The sequence below is a fragment of the Rhea americana genome, unplaced genomic scaffold, assembly GCF_003343005.1.
Source record: "Rhea americana isolate MKP2758 unplaced genomic scaffold, rheAme1 scaffold_483, whole genome shotgun sequence".
NCBI classification, from domain to species: domain Eukaryota; kingdom Metazoa; phylum Chordata; class Aves; order Rheiformes; family Rheidae; genus Rhea; species Rhea americana.
Window position 1 is genome coordinate 126,012 of NW_028186627.1, and position 19,346 is coordinate 145,357.

General features: G+C 52.6%; 1 protein-coding gene across 1 annotated transcript in view; it reads left to right on the top strand.

Moving 5' to 3' along the window:
- Positions 1 to 19,346, top strand: part of ARHGAP39 (Rho GTPase activating protein 39) — a 75,931-nt gene that overhangs the window by 32,910 nt on the left and 23,675 nt on the right. The window contains exon 3 of the mRNA XM_085316994.1: positions 2,245 to 2,325. Within this exon, the coding sequence (XP_085173120.1) occupies positions 2,245 to 2,325 (81 nt within the window). The remainder of the gene's footprint in view (positions 1 to 2,244; positions 2,326 to 19,346) is intronic.

Genomic DNA, 19,346 nt, shown 5'->3' on the forward strand with positions numbered 1-19,346 from the left:
GAGAGGTTGTGGAGCCTCCATTCTTGGAGATGCTCAAAAATCATCTGGATAAGATCCTGAGCAACATGCTGTAGGTGACCCTATTTGAGCAAAGAGATTGAACCAGATGATATCCAGAGGTGCCTTCCAACCTCAACCCTTCTGTGATCCTGTTCAGGGAGTAGGAGGGAAGTGGGCTGGACTGCAGGCAGTGGCCAGGGCCATGAGSTCTCCCTAAATAACATCTCTTATCRCCACTGAGGCAAAGTGCTGGTCTGGAGATGCTGTTGCTCTGACCTGGGAGGGCATTTCTTCTAGATTTTTCCAAAAGGTCCATGAAGCCCAGGGCTGTTGTCTGAACGCTGAAATGGTGTATGCGAGGGTGTCTGCAAATTTTGTATATGGAAGCTAAGGCAGTCCTGAAGTCTTTGGTTCCTGGAGAAAGCTTCAGGAAAAGCACAGTGAAGGAGCTGCTCTTCCATGGGCTCCCACGGCCCCAGGAACTGCCTCAGCGATGCAGTCCTGGGAGGCTATCCGTGCCAAAAGAGAAATTTGTCTGCTGGGATGGAGGGTCTTTCCCTTGCTCCGCTTTATGACTTCCAATTCATGCTTCCAAAAGCTTGTCTGAAGGAGACCTTCCATGAGATCTTTTCCCAACATCTGTTGCCTTCCTCTTTAGTAAACTTTAAGGATGGCCTGCCTAAAGCAGCAGAGCTTTTCTTCAGGAAGCTTCCTGGGCATTAATCCCCTTCCATAAAATCTATCACGGCATCACCCACTGTGGAGAAGATCCCGTAACCTTAGATCTGGGTTCAGCCCTGGAGTGAGAGCTTGCTCTTTAGAAGAGACTGGCTATCGTGCAAGAGTAGGAGCACTCATCATGTGCCTTGTAAAGGGAAAAGGGATTAAGCAATTCGCCACAGTGCAAGGCATAATTTCAGGGCTCAGAAGTCTCATTAAAATTAGCTTTGACAGAAGCTTAATTTTATTGCCACTTGCTTGAATAAAATTTTTGAGGTCTGTCCTATTAGGAAGATTCGTTTCCTTTTCTTCTTCTGAAACCAGCATCTGATCTGAATTTTATTAATGTGAGTATTTTAATGTGTACACAGTTTTTTTTAACACTGCATCTTAGCTACTCAAAAGGAAATTATTTCTCCAGATGTTTGCTGTTACTGYTAAGTTCTTATGTGGATCAAATGTCTAGTAACTTGTTGAGCGTATAAATCGCTGTGTGTTTTATGAATAAGTCTGATTATTTGCAGTTCCCACAGTGGAGGACTGTTAAAGCAGAARGACCTTTCCCGTGCACATTAAGCAAACACTGGAGATATGTGTGAACAATATCTGAAAGYATTACCCTTAGACAAGGACTAACAGCTAAACACACGCCTCCTGAGAAGGCATGGAGGGCACGCGTGTGGGACTGCTGGGGAGACGGGGAGTCGAAGCGCGCTGGGACCAGCGAGCAACCCTGAGCAWTGCTGCAGTTCCAGCGTTATGCGAGAGGCACTGCGTTAATGCCACCACACGTCCCAGGGTGTTCTTCTCCTTGACGCTAGAGCAAATGCACTCAGGAAAGTTGGGTTGGCCAAAGGGAATCCAAAGGAGATGAGGAGGGAGGCAAATCTGCCTGCACACCCAAGGCCCCTTTTCAGAATGCATTTTCCGTGGGTAGATGGCCTAAACAATCCAAAGCTGAAGAGCGTTTTGCAGATAAACTGAAATCTCTGGGCCTGGCAGAATTCAAAACATGCTGGGCAGAGGAACCTGCCAAGTGCCAGCTGTGTGTTAAATATTGGGTAACCCTGACCCTGCCCAAAAGCATTTAAGGGGTCTAAAATAAACAACAACAAGACTGGCGTTGGCGTAGAGTGAGGCAACGAGGTGTGGGGAGCAGACACACTTGGACAAGGGTGGGACAAAACCATGAGATATTTAGGATCTGTCCAGGCATGTCCATGGCCGTTCTTCACATATAACATGTATTTAAGGAAGAACATGATGTTTCCAAGGTTTGAAATGAAGCTGGAGACCACAGCCGTGAAAGAGGGGTCCTCAGTGAAACAGCCGGTTGATGACTCAAATCTTGCCGCTACCCAAGAGACRAGAGTAGGGCTGAGGGCAGAGCCCAGGCCAAGGGGGGCCAGAAGCCTGGCTCTGTTCRTGCACCTTTGTCGATCCTAACCTGAAGGAGACTTTTATAGGGACATCTGTGAGTCACAGCCACTGCTGGTAACCTTGTTCACCGTTACTGTATTGCAGTTCCTCGCCTTCTGGAGTGTTTGAGAAAGAATATGACATTTATCGRGATTACAGTGCAGAAGGTCAACTCCTCCACTACAGGTAGCCAAACTTTACCTCCGGGGCTGGGGCTGGGGGTCCGAAACGTGGCCTCTGCAGTGACGGGTGGGCTTGAGGCAGCCCGTGGGCTACGGGCAGGCCTGCGGGGCAGGGGTAGGGGGTGACGGGCAGATTTTCTGTGCTCTCTTCTGATTCTTCTCCATCCCCTTCTCCCACTTAGTGCGTCTTTTAGCTCTGCTACCATTCTTACATAAACCTCAAGGTAGAGTTTTCTGGTTCTTTGGAGCAGGGACCAGCATTGCCCTTATGCAGTGGTCCCAGTTTGCATGACCCCAAATAATAGAAATTGCGGCAGAGGAGAAGGAGCCCCCCAGACCAGGCTTATGTAGCGACCAGGTTGCAGCTCAGGCATCCAGGCTCCTGGTCTGTGGGGTTTCGTTCGCCCTCCACCGTGAGCGGTGCCTTCAAACCTTGTTTTTTCACTCTGAGCAATGATGACTTGAGCTTGTAGCAGGTGCTCAGCTGCAGGAGCAATTGCACYGGGCGCGTTTCAGGAGCTATAAAAATTGAATTTCAGATAGAGGACTGCCTGTTGATACAGTGCCATCCATGCTGTTGTCTTATCGCTGCCCAGCTGTTTACATAGGAATTTTACATAACAATTTTCCAATATTTATTTTTATTTCTTATTAATGACAAAGCTATTAAAAATTGCCAAGGGAGAAATCACCAGGGCTCTGGGTCYGCTTGCTGCGTGTGACATCCTAGAAGGTTAATAGATCCAGGCAGGACGGGAGCAGGCAGGCTCGTCTCAACCATGCCCCAGCCACCCGAAACTGGACCTGTCGCCTCTAGGTGCTGCCCATCCAGCCCTAACGGGTGCCAGGCTGAGGCGATGGCTTGGAACGGCTTTCCACGCCACAGCCAGTTTCTAGGCGCTCTCCTAGGATTTTTGTATTGACTAAAACCAGGTTTGCTAACAGCACGATTGGACTATCTGTAAAATCCCTGGCTTTCTATTCCATGATGGTTCGTGTTTGCAGCTAGTGACGTGGTACCAAAACCTGGAAGTGCAGTGGCTTCTCATCCCGGAGGTTTTTCCATATCTTGGATGGCTGATGGCTCTTTTGGGGGGCACGGGTATCCATTTCATCCGTCGCTGCAGCAAGCCTGGCTGATTCTGCGCAGTCTCCTTAGAGCCCCTGGAGAGGCCAGCCTGGAGATGAGAAAGCCCCCTGAGAAATGAAGTAATGTCTTCCAGCCCTAGGGATCCAACTGCTTTGCAGACTCTATTATAAGACAGATACCAGCTTTCTCTTGCTGGAACCTGCTTTTCAGGTACTCTGTGTTAAGGAAGCTGCCACCTCCAGCTCTCGCGGATTTGAGTTGCCAGAAGCTGTGGTGTCCCGCTTGACYTTGTCACGCTTCAAAACGCCCCTCGCAGAGCTGGCAAAGAGAAGTGGTTCAGGTTTACAGGTGCTGTGAGCTTTTCACTTGCGCTGTTGTGGATTAGCACCTTGGAAGGAACCGGCTGGTGGTAGCACTCGAGTAGGTCTATGCTGACAAWAATCAAGAGCGGAGTATGTCTGCGTGGATCGTTAGAGCTAAAAGCCTCAGTGCTGGGACTCCTGGAGGCTCGCTCAGTGCCAGCTCACTGCTTTTGGAACAAGCTTTTTGCCCTCCAAACCCAAGGTGCTGTGAGCTGGGCTGAGTTTAGGGTGCCTGAGAGTTTGCTCTTGTTATGGCCCAGGTGGCTCCTTGGTAGCCCTTTGTCGGTGGCCAAAGGACACCTCGTAGCTGAGCCACCTCGTCCTGTCTCAGGGCATTTTAGAGGTGCCCAATTCAGACACTGCCGGTGAGGACGGAGGTGATGTTGAGGCTGTGCAAATTCAAGGTGTTTCAGCAGGGGCAAGTGTGACTTCCCGCAAGCCCAGTATTGCCCCAGCTTTCTCCCAACATGGGCAAGTAGCATTTTGTCCTCTTAGTTGCTGGCAGCACCCAATTTAAACCGAGGAGGAACAGGAATAAACACCTGTGCTGGACTCCTCCTAATCCAGGGCTTTTACTAAGGCAGACCTGCTAACGAGCCATGGCTGGAGTTGGGCACTGAGATGCTGTTGCRTCAACTCTGAAGCCTTCCTCTGTTATACCATATTTATCCCAATTCCTGTCTTTAAGACAGCAGATCTGTTGCTCTTGGCTTTGACAAATACCCACAGTTTCTCTGCTCCTCAGTGAAACAGTGGAAATGCAGGAGAGTTCAGGGCACCCCCAGCTATTGCTGTGCTCTCCATGTTTTTGCTACGCKTCAGGATTGGAAAGGCAATTTGCTTTGCATTCCCTTCTCCGATCTGTTTACTTTTGGAGCCTTAAGCTCTCCAGGCGCTGCAGAAGGCCTCCTGCCGGGTGACGTGAAGTTCATGGAGTACACGCGCTTCCTGCCAAATGTTTGGCATTTTGAGTCTTCAGGACGGCGCGGAAGGGTTGCCTGGGAGGTGGTATGTGATGCACACAGCAGCCTTCACTCTGTAACATTTTTGTAGGCTGAACTGGCTCTCTTTCTGTTTCCAGATTAAAGATTTTATCTGCGGCCAGGCCTGAGCCCGGCAGCGCGTTTCAGGCCAGGTCCGTGCAGCAGCATGGAGAAAGCGGCGCTCGGTACAGKTTTTTTGTATTTACATCGTGCTGGTGCCCAGGGCCCTGCTCAAGGGCCAAGACTCCCATCACATACAAACACAGCGCAGGCTCGCCCTGAAGCTCCGTAACGCGACGGATGAGACGGGACGGGCTGATGAGACAGCCTGCGTCAGCACAGTACACAGCAATTTCAGTCCCAGTTCAAGATGAACCCAAGTGTCCTATGTAAAGCCACCCAGAGGCGTTGGCCATGTGCCGTCTTACCAGCAACTCATCCCCTGTCTGGACAAAACCCTTGGTCTGAAACTCTTGGTCAAGGGGTGAGGTGCTCTTGGCAGGCGACTTTGCAGAGGTTGGGAAAGGTAGATTAAAAGCCGGCGGCGGGCAGCTTGCGCTGGTGGCCCATCACCTGTTGCAAGCATCTGTGTCCCCATGCCTGCTCTGCCTGCCCTGTAATTTAGCTCTTTCCGTGGTGGCCTCCCAAGGAACCGGTTGGACTGTTTGGACTGTCAGAATTAATTGCCACTTAAACTAGGYGGTAAAGAACAAGCTTTCTAGGCGAAGAATCAGACGCAGGTGGTGATGAGATTTCTGATGTAGCCCTAAATCAGTAACAAACACACAGGCACGCACACATTAAACGCCAATAAAAAGCTAATGTTTCCGTAGGGTCTCTGCAAGGCATCCCCACAGGGCAATAGCTTTTGGCATTTCTCCTCTCCTATGGATTTCTCTCCAGGAAGKCAGCGCAAACTTGGAGAAACCTGCTTATGGACAGTGGTTCTCCTAGGTTTCCCCTGCTTTTGCAGGCAGGATCAGCGAAGGGAAGTGATTTGGCAGGTCTGGATCCACCGTTTGGTTTGGAATTGGAGTTTGCAGGTGCCTCCTGCTCCTCTGCTTTGCTGTTAGGCATCAAACTTGTTTAATTTGGAGTTGGCAGTGGGAAGGGAGGCTGCATCCAGGGGAGCAGCTGAGCCGAGCTAAGCAAGGTGGAGGGCTTACAGAGACTCGCCGGTCCGCAGCCACGAACAGCACCGAGCCAACGGGGCAGTGATTCGGCACTGATCGGTTCTGACCCGCTGCCAGCTGGGTTGTCATGCTGAATATGAACCACAATAAGATCCGAGCGAAGCTGCAGGTCTTGGTGACAGCAGTCTGCACCCGCCAGCTGCCTGCTGCCCCCGGCCGCCGGCCCCGCAAGCGCAGCTGCCTCTGGAAGCGGGCAGCGCTGCGCGGACGCCAGCCAGCAGCCCCTCGGGCAGCAGCTGCCTGGCCCTTCTCTCCCTTTTGAAAGAGGCCTTTTCCAGTAACCAGGCAATTAAAAGATTAGATTTCARTGCGGTTAGCACAAGCGACCTGTTTGCATCAGCACTGCTTTGCTACAGGAGATGCCTCCATCRTTCCCACTCCAAAATCCCTGCAAAAACCCACAGACGGCCCTTCCTGCCCTCCCCCCAATCAGTTCCAGCCAGGATGCTAATTAGCAGCTTGGCTTAATTAGCTGAGAGTGGCCTTCCTTCTGGAGGAACCAGTCTCAAGTGTCCTCTGTCTGGGGGCTGCCAAGTGAGATGAAGAGAGGAGCTGTTACAGCTTAGGGGGGGTTAACCGTGTGAGTGCCACACGCACACGCACACATGGGACTTCACTGCGCCTCCCCGGGCCCCTCCTCTGTGCAAGCTGCTCTGGCTCTGGTGGTAAAAGCTGAAGACAGACCTTACCAGTCCTTCCCAGCTTTAATGTTAACCTACCCAGGTTTAATGTTAACGGGACTGGTGTTAAGGAGAAGGGTGCATGACATATTCTGAAAATTGCCCTACGTAAACGTATCTTGGTTTCAGCTTCCCCAGTGCTTAGCTGGAAACTTTTCCTGGGCAGGGTGCATGTCCCGGGCTAGTTGGCACGGTTCCCTTCCACAGCTCAAGTCCTTGTGCACTTAATGCCTGCACTACCCCCAGAGCTGGGCTCCCCCRGGTCCTTCAGATCTAGCCCTGGTATTCAACAGCTTCCTGAAGGCTTTGCAGTTGGGTGGGAGATTGGGGCTCTGACAGAGCGGCCTTCTCATGTCCTTCCAAACTTCTCCTCCCCTCCAAATCTTGCGTTAGTCCTGCAAATATTTCTCCAAGTCRTGGTAAGCATAAGACATTTTCTTTGAACAATTTTAAAGGACAAGATAAGAAGTGGGCAGACAGCAAACTTGGCAGAGGGATGGAGGATTAAGTTATACAAGTCTGTAGGTCTGAGGAAGCTCAGTGAGAGTTAGTCTGTCGCTTGCTCCCTTCTGGGCATGTGTCCACTTGTGTTTCTGTCACCTCCCCTCTATCTGGGAGAAGGGAAGAAGCTGTAGGATTTGCATATGATTGGATGAAGTGTGTGAGCTGGGTGGCCCTTGCATGAAGGCCTGATGGCAAATGTGAGGAAATGAGCAGTATCRTGGCCAGGTACAGGTGAACAGAGATACAGGAGGCAGCTGATGAAGAAACTTGAGAGGGGTCAAGAATGTTYGCAAGCTCCACAGAGGTCTCCTGGCTTTCACCGTGTAGGCTGAGCCAGGTGGTTCTGCAGATGCTGCAGCCTTCGGGAAGGTGATACGTAGCAGAGGGAAGGGTGGCTGTGGGGACCACTTTCTGTCCACTCCCTTTGGGTGCTGAGTAGTCAGATATCTAGCGAGTGCCCCTTTCTGCACTTGGCTGTTGTGTACATGTATTGCTTTTGCCTTGTGATCTGTCTGGGGCAATAAACAGCATGTTCTGCAGTGCCAGCACCAGCTTTGGGCCCAAGGACAGCTTCAGCTATCAGCATGCCTCCCTTCACACCTCCACAGGTGTTCCCTGCCCTGACATAGCCTTAGCACAGACGCATCCTTCAGTTTGCAGGAACTAGTATGACTGGAAGGGTCACAGGAGCAGAGGGGATCATTGCCCTCTGTCCACTCCTGTACAGGGGTTATGCAGAGAGAGGTCTTGAGGGGCTGACTGGGAGACCACCCTCGTGGCAGCTCCTGCTTGACGTYGTCTTCCCCATGTGCACCTCTGCGGTTCAGCTTCCTGGGTTGCCCCAGGCTCTGCAGCAAGACCCTCAGGAGCAGGCAGGGATTTTTCCACTCCCTTGATAGCGCCAGGTCAGTGTTCCTAGCCAACAATTGCTATGAGAGATTTTCTAATATAATGAAGATTAGTGGGTGTCATTAAGAGGATGACRTCTTGCTCCGTCTGTCTAGAAGGCATTTGTAGGAAAGCTCTGCATCCAAATCCCATCAGGAGAGGCAATTACAATAACTGTGTTTAACCCTTTCCTGTTTRTTCCTTCTGGTTTGTGGTCCCTGGAGCCCAGTTTGCTTAATGKCCTCATTTTTCCTCCTATGGCTCTGTTGAGAGAGTTGGACTCTCTGCTAATCCAGGCAGTGGTTTTTGTCAAGMAGGGTTTCCTATGTTTGACAAATCCCAGGCCCCTGTTGTTGTTCCAACCCCTGCTGGGATGCCGACTGGAGGTAATTCTTGACTCTGTTGGTTGAATGTGATGCCAGTCAACGACTGCTTGGGGCAGAGGGCCCGAAGCTGCTAGAACTGGTCTCTAGATCAGAGACTTTCAGCTTGCTGCTCTGAATTTGTCTCCTCTCTCAGCAAGCAACTGCTCTGCTCCTGTGACCCTCTTTGTCCTTATTGCCGATCAGTCGGATATGTTTGATGCAGCTGCCATGTACCATGTGCACATGCTTGGGGCTTTGTGGCCATCAGGAAGACACAGAAACTTCCTAGCTGAGGGAAACACAGCATGTTGGACATGGAGCATGACAGCAAAATGTTAATGACCCTGTTCCCTCGTTCTGCTCCCTGGGAAATTGGAGATTCATTTTTTGGAGACTTCTTGAGAACAGAAGAGTTTGATCTTAAATTGTGCCCTCAATGGCTGTTGTAGGCACCTCTGATCTGGGGAGAAACTGGGAGATCTGTTTACTTGAGTGTAGACAATGTCAGGCTCTTAGAGACGCCTCCAGTTTGGCCTGGATGCTCAGTTAGTGGATCTGTAGCTCTAAGGTAAGACGTGCACGTAGAAGYTGTAAGTTAACTGTCCTTCAGCAGACCCTGCAGAACAGCTGGAAGAGCTCCTCAAGGTCCTGGGCTCACTGTTGCCTTGTTAGCCCCTGCGTTGTCCACCCCTGTGTCCACCCTGTCCACCCACTAGCCCTTCCATAGAGCTAGTGATTCGCATGCTTCAAAGCCAGGGTTAAACCCCAGTATTGGGCTTCAGAGCTGGAGAATTTGTGGCCACGTGTAGAGCCAGTGTCTGTGCCCATTTTTTTCTATCCCTCCCTGCAGCTTTGCCCTCCCACTCACCCTGGCTTTTTAACTTTGCTAGAAAGATGGGATGTCCAAGCAGCACTTCCATGTGGGCGGGAGCAGTGGGTCCTGTTGCTGCTGGGGACATCTTAGGAGAAGGGAACAGTAAAAGYGGCATGCAGCTGGGATCCTTGTAGTGTTCTTGGGATGGCCTTCTACAACTCATCCTAGACCTTCCATGACAGGAGAGCTTTCTTCTTCTGATTGTTTTCAACATCGCATAGTCAAGAGGAGTCACTTCATAGCTGACTGTCTAGAAAAGCAAGTATAGAGGTGAGGAAAGATTCAGAGGTGGCTCCCAAGAGACCTGGCTCCATTTCCTCTCTGTTGGCTCCACAGAGCTTCATGTGGTCTGCCAGGCATCTGAGGTCTCGGGTTTGGTTGTTTGTCTGTCTGCTGGGAAAATTCTGTGGCAAGACATGGCTGCAATTTGCCAGCTTCTTACAGCTTCTTTGCCTCGTTTGTCACACTGGTTGTGTTCTCCAGATATTACTGGATTCGTCCCCTAGCCACAGGAGTGTTCAGTGTCCGGCCCTTCTGCTGATCATGTGCTTTTTAGCTGTTCTCCACCTGTGCACAAGCTAACTGGTTGTTGGCTCAGTAGTGCCCTCATGTGGATGCTGGGAATGAGTTTAGTTTCCATTGGGGGCCTACTGGCAAGCGAGTGTGTGAAGCTAGGTAACCATCTTTGGGAGAAGACTTGTTGCAGCTTGGAAGAAGCCTAGGGCAGAGTTAAGGAGGCACCGTAAGAGACTCGGAGCCCTGTTCCTGCCAGCTGGCTGCACACTGAGTAGCATAGTGACAAAAATGGCCATAGCGCCAGGGAGGAGATTTTCAGCCCCCTCTCTCCTGACCTCTAGGTCTTGGGCAATGATTTGCCGCTTTCCAAATTGCTCTGAGCTTTCCAAGGGACTGTCCATGCTGTGTGGATGCCAGAGCCAGCCCTTCAGCCRGGGCTTGGCGGAGCTGCGGTCTCTGAGCAAAGGCGGCTGCGAGATCACATTCCTCTTAAAACCATGACAAAGACGCACGTGTCTTGAGCATTTGCTGGCCTGCAGATGGCTGAGGACACACCTGCCTGGAGAAGGGTTCTGGTGGCTACCCCAGCTGTCCTGCATGCAGCACAGTCCAGGACCACGTGCCGTACTGCTACCAGCTGTCTGGTTTATCAGACTCCTCATCATGCTSAGACTTCATCACTTATGACTGTGAATTAAGACCACAGCTTAAGACTTTTCTGTAAATAACTGTGTTGATTCTTGATATTTAAAGGTAAATCTGTTGCCTCATCTCTTTAGAAGTAATAACCAGGCTCAGAATCACTAATACCAGTGATTCCTTGGAGAGTCTTGCCATGAGATTGAAAACCTGAGTATTACAGCAAAAGTGAAGAGTGGCTCGCTGAGCTGCTCGCCTTGGGGCGTGCTGCCGTGGAAGAGCGTCCTGGGGCGGGCGCTCTGCTCCGAGCCCTCTACAGCAGGAGCCGCATAACGCGGCTTCGTAGCCATCTTAGTCTCACCTCGYTCTGCAGTGAAAGTCTCCGAGGGGCAGAGAGGAAGCAATCGCAGGCTCTTGTCACCAGGCAGCTAAAATGTAAAGTCTGTCTGTCTGATATTTTTGCTTTTAAGGAGCTGGCACTTAGTTCCCAGAGATAAATTGGAGCCCTGACCTGGGAGCTGGGACAGTTTCCTCTGGACTGTGGACTGTTGTGCTACAGCCCTACGCTTCTTCCATACATGTGGCCCCATCAAACACTGAGCTGCAATCTCACTTTGAAAAACAAATCGCTATCCTCGTCCTCCATGTGAGCCCGCTGACTTGGTTTGAATATGGACRTCTCTTGCCGGAGTGGCATGATGCAGTATCTCTCCGGGCGGAAGCRGAGATCTGAGCTGAGGCCCAGCTACCCGGCTGCTGCTGCTGGAAGGCTCCAAGGTTGCTGGCAAACCAGCCCCGCTCTGGCCCCCAGGACCTGTTCTTCAGAGCAAACATGCTGCTGAGAGCAGCGTTGGGCTGCTCACACACAAACTGAGGTGGCAGGTCTAGGCGGGCTCCAGAGTCCAAAGCTCTGCTCAGACAGCTCCTGACTCAGCCTTCCTGCAGCTCAGTAGCGATCGGCAGCCTCTGACTCGCCCAGCTCCTTGGCTTAGACCCCATGAGGGGAGTTGACCCAGCAGAAGCAACGGTCCTGCACGTCACGCGTCCAAGCTCAGGGGAGAAGCTGGAGCCTGGTCTCGTCATGGTCCGTAGGTGGCTGATCGCCTCACAGAGCCTGGCCAGATACTCCTGGGGCYGGAGCAGTCACGCCGTTGCTGGGAGAGCAAAGGTGCCTGGGGAGAGCTCTGCGGAGGTGGTGCACGGCTGCAGCCCGAGCCTGGGGTGAGCGGCGCAGGCTGGAAATACCAAGAGGATGAGAGCTTCAGCCTCAGGGCAAGGGCAGTGCTGGAGCTGTGTCCCGGGGCACATGAAACCTGCTCGAGATAGGCCAGAGCTAGAAACCACCATCATGGGACCTGGTGTTGCCGCACTTCCGAAGGCAAATAAACCCTACTGAGATGCTCTTAAACAAAATGCCACTTCTGGTCGCTTTGTACGCACAGCTAACTCCGCGTAATGGTGAAGCCTTCTCTTCACTACCTCCTCCATGCTCCCTCCTGCWTCTTGAAAAAGTTCCCGTCTCACTTCTGTGGCATCTGGGTCTCCGAAAGACCAGCTGTTCGGAGTGATTGGTTTAACCCTCCGTCCAAGATGGAGAGAGCAGCCCTGATGGCCTCCTGGGCACTGAGCCCCTGGACGGCAGCCGTGTCTCCGCATGTGACGTGCTCTCCTTGGCCATCGAGATGGGGTTGTGGTAGCATGGCAATTGGCCGGAGCCAGCAGCACTCCTTGCTTCCCTCATCGCTGCTGCAAAGAGGGGCTGAAAACTCTGCGCTGTGAGTGGGCTGGGGAACGGGAAGACGTAGCTCCCTCTTGGCGGGCTTCAGTTTCCGCTCCTGCTAATTAGAGTGGATGTCATGGGAGCAGCTTTCCCGAGACATGAAAAGTTAGCAGTGTGTTGGCAGTGAGCAGGGGAAATATCTAAAATAGGCTTCTGATATTACAGTTTTGAAGCATAAATGGGTCTGATACCATCATCAACAGAAAAGAGAAATTTGATAATCCCAGAAGTTAGCTTTTTCCTTTCATTAAAAAGAAAAAATAAATAAGACTCATCAGGGTTTTCTGCTTAGCTCTAGGCTGATTTTCACTTAAGCTTGTTTTAGTTTTACTCCGGTGATCCTTCCCTCCACAGTACTTTGACAGTGAGGCTTTTGCTTGCTTTGCATCATCATGATGCGTCGTAACATGCATCAACACTTCAGCAGCGGTTTACTTGGAGATCTGAGATTTCAGGTACGACCAGAACGCCAGGCTGTTCGTAGCAGCCGTAAGTGTGTAATTCCGAGTTTACAAATTCGGGGGAACGGCAGCACTTGCGGATAAAGACCAACGAAGGCTTAAGCGCGGCGGATTTCAGCTGGTTTTCCTCTTCCATCCTGCAGTTACGGATTGGTGAACCGTTTGGTTTTCGAGTGGCTTTCGTGCGACCGTAAGGGATAGAACAGCTTCAAGGTGCGTATCCGTCCTGCAGCCCGAGCTTCCTTGCTGGAAGCGTTTGGGGCTGCGGTCTGGCACCCAGCCCTCGTCTCGGAGCGGCGATTTTGGAGGCCGCGCACGGGACGCTGATGCCTTCGAAGGACGCTGCAAACTGCTGTACTTGCATTCGCCGTTCRAATTAAAAGGACTTCCCCCTGCACAGCAAAAAGCTGTTTAGTTCTCAAGCTAAATTACAGCCTACTTGCAAAGACCGAATAATGCTGAGATAAGCAAATATGTCTTTAAGAACTCTGTGTGTTTAGGTAGGTTTTGTGGTTGTGAATGCTCTTACTTCAAAGTGGCTGCGTGTAAGTGTGTTGCAGGACATAAATTTCCTTGCTTTTGTATATTATTAGGTGCTACCTTCCTACTCGGGTCAGAATTTATGAGCGGTGCCGTCAGCGCTGGTGGCTGAAGGGTAGATTTGCCTCCGGATCGCTGGCTCCGTAAACCAGCTTCCCGAACGCACAGGAAGCCGAAAGCGAGGTGCTGCTGTTCRAATAGCTTCATTTAAGCCCTGACGTGAGAAGATCTGCTTTTTTCTCACAACTGCTTTTTGCTTAATGCTTTTAATGCTTTTGATTATCGCTGGCCGCAGAATAACTGTATTTAGGTGTTGGAGAGCGTAAGTGCCGTGCCGCCCGCAGCAGAGATGCGGCCCAGGGCGATGGCCGTTTGGTGTCTTTCTTCAGAAAAGGTGGTTGAGAGAAACAAGCTGCTTTCGGCGTGAAGGAGCCGGTGCAGCTGGGGCTGCTGTGAGCCGCAGAGCTGGATCTGGTGGCGTGAGAGCCTTCTCCAAGCCCCAACCTGCTGTTACCTCCCCGAAGGCTGCGCAAGAGCCCTGGGAGCAGGCGTTGAACCAGGCAGGGAGATTTTTCAGAGCAGGAAAGTTTTGGCCAAATTTCGGCCAGGTGCCGCTGCGATGGGCGGAGGGTTGTCCCTGGGGCTTTGCCTTCTGCAGGGGTGACCCGAGCAGCTCGTGCCACCACCAAAGCAAGAGGGGAGGGAGGACGTGGGGCTCAGGGCTGCCCCTGTGTGGTGGGCGATGGGGTTTTCCGGACATCTCGTGGCAGAATTTGAGCTTTGGGAGCTGGAGGGTTGAGAAAGACTGTGCTGGTTTGCACAAACTCCTGTTTCCAGGTTGCTTCAGGGGTCACATGCGTCACGTTTAAATCCATTCCTAGAGCCACGGCTTTATGAACACCCGGAAAAGCTGAAAAGCTTTGAGCAGGGCTTGGCCCTCGGCGCAGCTCGCTCGCCCGTGCAGCAGAATCGTTTCCACTTACTGGAGTCACTGAGCCGCTCTKGGGCATGGTGGCTGCAGAGATTTAGCTGCAAAAAGGCCTTTCGTAGCGTTCCTTTTAGAGACAGAAAATTAAATTTAGTCTGTAGCAATACCTTGTAATGTTTAGCAATAATCTGGGACAGCATGATGGAGCTTTCAGGTTTATTGGTTGATGTTACTTAATATTCTGATTTAAAGCTCTGCCTTAGCCAGATTATTTGATGCACAGCCCTGCAGTCTCGTTCGCAGGGTTTTTTTACTCCTGCGCRCTGTTGCCAGGCGCACGCGGCTGCCTGAAATATTAATACCAGCCGCAAATCCAGGAAGGAGAGCGGCTTTCACCTGGCTGGAGTTGAAACGCCTGGCCTGCGCCGAGGACGGACGTGGCGCGTGCTGCCTGGCCGCGGGCCAGGCAATACGGCTGCAAGACGCGGCCCCGGCGGAGGGAAGAGCTTGCGCTGGCTTTGCCGCGTATTTAGCGCTCGTCCAGCGGGTCCGGCTGACRGCAAAGGCGTAGAGGTCTGATGTGCTACGATTAAGCGTCCAYTGGCTTCTTGTGTTCCCGGCCGTGTCATCTCCTTCCATGCCGAATGTGTGGAAGCCGGCACGTCTAGGCAGTTTTGGGGACACCACCTGTATTACGGCAACGTGCTGCTATTTTTAGCAGCAGCAAAGTAATTTTGGAGTCTGCCCACAGAAAGGAGAAGAGATGGTGCGAAGCCAAGGGCTGAAACAGGCTGTCGTCTCTGTCCATGCCAAGAAGGTCCTGCTATCCTGAGAGCTCAGCAACCATTTTGGCCACGTTCTTCCATAAGAGACTCGTTGTTCTRGGGAGTAAAAGCCTTTTATTTTCAGCCTGGACTGTAGCTGTTGTTTTCTTTACACATGAACGTTGAAATAACTTATTAGGGCTAAAAAAGAAATGCAGGATACAGCTGTAGGCGAAGTTGGTGTATTTGAGCCTCCCCTGCCCGGGGCCAGGACGTTCACCCAGGGCTGTTGTCRCCTCCCCTCGAAGAGGGGCTTGGTGACCCTACGGATGTTGCAAAGATATTAAACCGGTGCCACACGGGCAAGATAGATTTGCCAAGTGTTGTTGGGGCCGCGTTTGACTTTGAGATGTCTGATGTCTTTACGGCAATGGCTGTTGAGCGTTTYTTTGGCACTGCAGCCTCCCGAGACTCCCTCTGCCGAGCTCTGAGTTCAGATTCAGGAACAGCCTAGAGCTTCCAACTCACAGCTCTTTTCCTCCCCATCTCCAAGGCAAGCGAACGTGGAAGACACACTCCTGCTCGCTGTCAGAGACCAAGGTGGTTTCTGGCTCGTTGGGGTCTTTCTAAGCCCTGGGATCTCTTAAAGGAATAATTCCCAGTGCTGTAACTCTGTTTACACAGCACTGAGTGATAGGAAGCTGTTTAATATTCCATCGTCCTTTCCTTTTAAGAGTACCCTTGGACATGCCTGCCGTTCAAATGCCTTGAGCACGTGCGTGATGGCAAACTGCTGTTACCGGTGGGAAAATGAACGTAAAACACCAAAGAGGTGGACTCGGCTCTTGGTGCACAACGGTAGCCGTCTTCTCTACAGTCGCAAACTCGTAGGGATTTGGTTGCTAATTGCAGATACCGGGGGCTGGCACAGCGTTAGTCTCAGCAGCAAACCATTTGGATCAGGCAAAAACCGCTCCATGCGCAAGTGGCAGACGGGGGAAGGTGAGGGTCGGAAAGGAGAGGGCCAACAAGGGACGCGACACCCGGCTGGTCTTGGCCCGGAGCGGACGTTGAACGCCTTTGCTCTGAGTCGTTCAGCCCGCCAGGTTTTCTCCTGGTTTCTTTGCCCTTTTCCTAGAAAGTTTGGGGTCTGTATGTGAAAAGCAGCTTGTAAACGGAGATTGGCCAGGACCTTTGGTTGGGCCGAGTGAGGACGGGGACAACTGCGGGCTCGCGGGAGCGGGCTGCTCGGGGGGCTAGCTGCGTTGCGCTGTGTAAACCCACGGAGGTTCGCTCCCGAAAGCCCCRGAAAGGCACCTCAGCCGCTTCCAATGTCAGAGACGAGCCCGGGGGTTTCCTCAGCCCCTGCCTGGGGCAGAGGAAGGCTTTCTCGGTTTGCTCGCGCGAAGCGTGAAGCCGAGGTTGAAAGGCGTCCAGACACGCAGAGCTGCGTGAGGGTGAAGAACAGGGCAAGGCTTTTTGGTTCTTTAAACACTAGCAGCGGTGATTGCTGTGACTCTGAACGCTGTGTAATGGGGGGACTTTCATCAGTGCTAAGAAGGTTTTTTTTACCGTGGCCCCTGTGTTATAGATCAGTGTGTTGGAGGCTGCGTTCCTGGGTGCAAAGCACAGCTTGCGTCTTTCCCTGGTGCACGGCTCCTTGCAGACAGGAATGAGCCTCTCTTTTTATGAGTTACCTTTTAATCCTTACTCTGAAGTTGGCTGGAAACCCAGCCTTGATTTCCTCCAGATTTGCTGGCCCTCAGCCCCGTTTGCCGGCCCTTCTCCCCGTTCCTCCAAACTCCACGTGCCCGTCCGTCCTTGCGGCTCCCGCAGCCTGCAGCGTACGCTGGAGGGGCACGCGCCGAGCGCTGCGGSGACTTGCACGAGCGCCGGCTCCGTCCTCGCGAGCACGCCTTGGGCTCCCAAATCAGGAGCTGGACCCAGAGCTTGCTAATGCACTGGTGGCATCAGGACGCTGTCCATGCAGGTGGCACGCAGCCGGCGAGAGCTGCTGAAGAATATTAAGGGCAGTCCAGCTCCCTGGCATGTAATTATTGCAGTTAGTAACCATGGTGAAAATAAATGAGTGTTCTTCGTGGTAGGATAATTGATTAAGTAAGAGGAGCCCTTGGTTAATGTCCATGCGGCAGCGGGAAGGTGATTCATCGCTGGTGTTCGGCGAGGGGCTGGTGCGGGGGGAGGCCGGGCGCCGCAGCGTTCTGCAGCCCCAGCCTGGCCCGGGCTGGGAGGAGATGGAGAAAATTCCCGTTCCTTCTCCCTAAAGCAGGATGGAGGCACGTGCCYGCATGCCGTGGGAGTCGGGCTGTCCCAGCCAGCTGAGCTCAGGGACTTGTTCTCCTGCCCCCAAGAGCTCAGGTCCCTGGTGCACGTCCTGCAAGGGCTCTGCAGTGAGGATCTGGAGGTGGAAACCCTCGGGTGGGAGTCAGGGGTTACTTGGGGTGGGGGATTTGGTCTCTGGCCTAGCAAGGCTTTTCTCCCTCCCTCCTCGCCACAAGAGCCTAGGCTCTTTGGGGCATGCTCCCGAGGTTACAGGTGGAATGACGGGAATCTGGAAGGGCTCCATGAGTGACGAGGAACCAGGACRCTTTAACAGCAAGAACCTGGGAGGAGGCTGAGGTCATCGGAAGCTGAAAGGCTACTGCAGAGAGGAAAGGAATGAATCGTTGTCCACATCCCCTGGAGCTGGGGTGAAGAGCTGTGGGCAAGCGCCAAGGGAGATGGAGGAGCYGAAGCATGGAGACACTGAAGCACTGGAATAGATTGGCTGGAATCTCCTTTACTGGAGGATTTCTAGGAAGAGGCCAGGTCCACGTGTGCCGGGAGCAGCCGCAGCCGCGGCCGGGCGGGTTCTGCCGCTGGGCAGGACGATGGGCAGGTCTCCAAGGTTCCTCCTGGCCCTGGTTACCAGGATCCCAGGTGTCACTGGTTGCAGGACCATCCCAGACCCTTATGCCACTGTGTGCTGTCTGCATGCTCACGTGGCAGGTTTATTTGAGGAGCCGCATATGGGTGCGAGAACCTGCTCTTAAACCCTTCCCAGGGAGATTTCATAGGATCGTATATTCTAGGTGTCTATTGTATGTAGCTTTTTTGCCTCTAAAGCTGCTATTCAGATTCGGCGCAGCAGCATTGCACGGCACAAAAATGGCTGCGCGCTGACAGCGCACGCRGGTGCCCTCGGCACGCCGGCTCCTGCTGCTGCGTCCACTCCTGCGGACACTGCTGGGCGCCCGCTGCTGCCCCGCAGACGAAGGCTCCTGCTCTGTCGGAGCGTTTTCAAAGTCTTGAAGCAAAGCACGACTCCCACTTTGTGTGGCAATGCGTGCTGGGCACAAAAGCCTCATGGGGGGGAGATATTTATATATGACTCTTTGTGGGCATTTTTCTGCAAAAATCCRTAATTGGACTCATTCCACCTTTTTTTCTGAAGGACAGAGAGGACAAGTGGTGTGAAAATATAACCRAGAAACTGAGAGGGAAATGAGCTAGGAGACCAGCGTGCGTGCTCCCAGACGTATTGCCGGCACTACCCCCAGTATCTTCTGCGCCAGCATGGGACTCAGCAACCAATTACCAACGTGATGTGTGCTTCCCTGGCACTTTCCGCTCGAGGATCCCAGGGCCCTTTGCAGACAGTAGCAAATCCGAGCTCAGATCCTTCCTGCAAGGCTGGCAAATTCTTCCTACTCTCCTTTAAAAACTGCCTTTGCTCTTCATCCCAAGTGCCCCCATGTCCCACAGACCGCTGAACGTGGGGCAGAGGTATTGACAGCCTCTCCCAACGGCTGCACAGGATACACGTGGATCTGGTGGACCCACACTAGCCAGAGCGGTGTGTGGGCTGCCCTGCTCTGCCCGGCCGGGCAGGGCCRAGAGGGGCAGGAGAGCCTCTCGCAGGACCAACGGGCAGTATTTCTGCTAGACRAGGTAGAAACAACTGGAGAGCAACAGAGGTTGCAAAGAGGAAAATCAGAGCGTGGTTTTATCAGCTTGAAGCAAGGAAGCCCAGCATGAGTGGTGGCTTGGCTGGAGATCTCTGTGGCTCTGCTGCCTCCTGGAGCAACAAGAAGCCCAGCTGAACCTCTAAGACACATTGCAGGAGATCCTGCTGTAGCCATGCTTTACTGGAAGCTGTGGAGAAGGTTTAATTCCTGATTAATAAGGAAATCTTGTTCTATCTGTGTAATCAAAGGTGTGTAGGATACACCAGACTTCCTCAATATCAAATAAGCTTTGCCACGGTTCCTTGTACGAGGCGGGAGCAAGTGCTTAGCAAAGCACTGAAAAGTGCTGCTGGGCAGCAGTGATCGCCATGCAGCAGAGTGCACCGCCCCCGGCGCTCGAGGGCTTCTGCCACCTCTCGCTGGGAGCATGGGCGATGGTGAGACGAGTGTGTCAGGCAAAATGCAGACGGGGCGTTTTGCACCAGCGCTG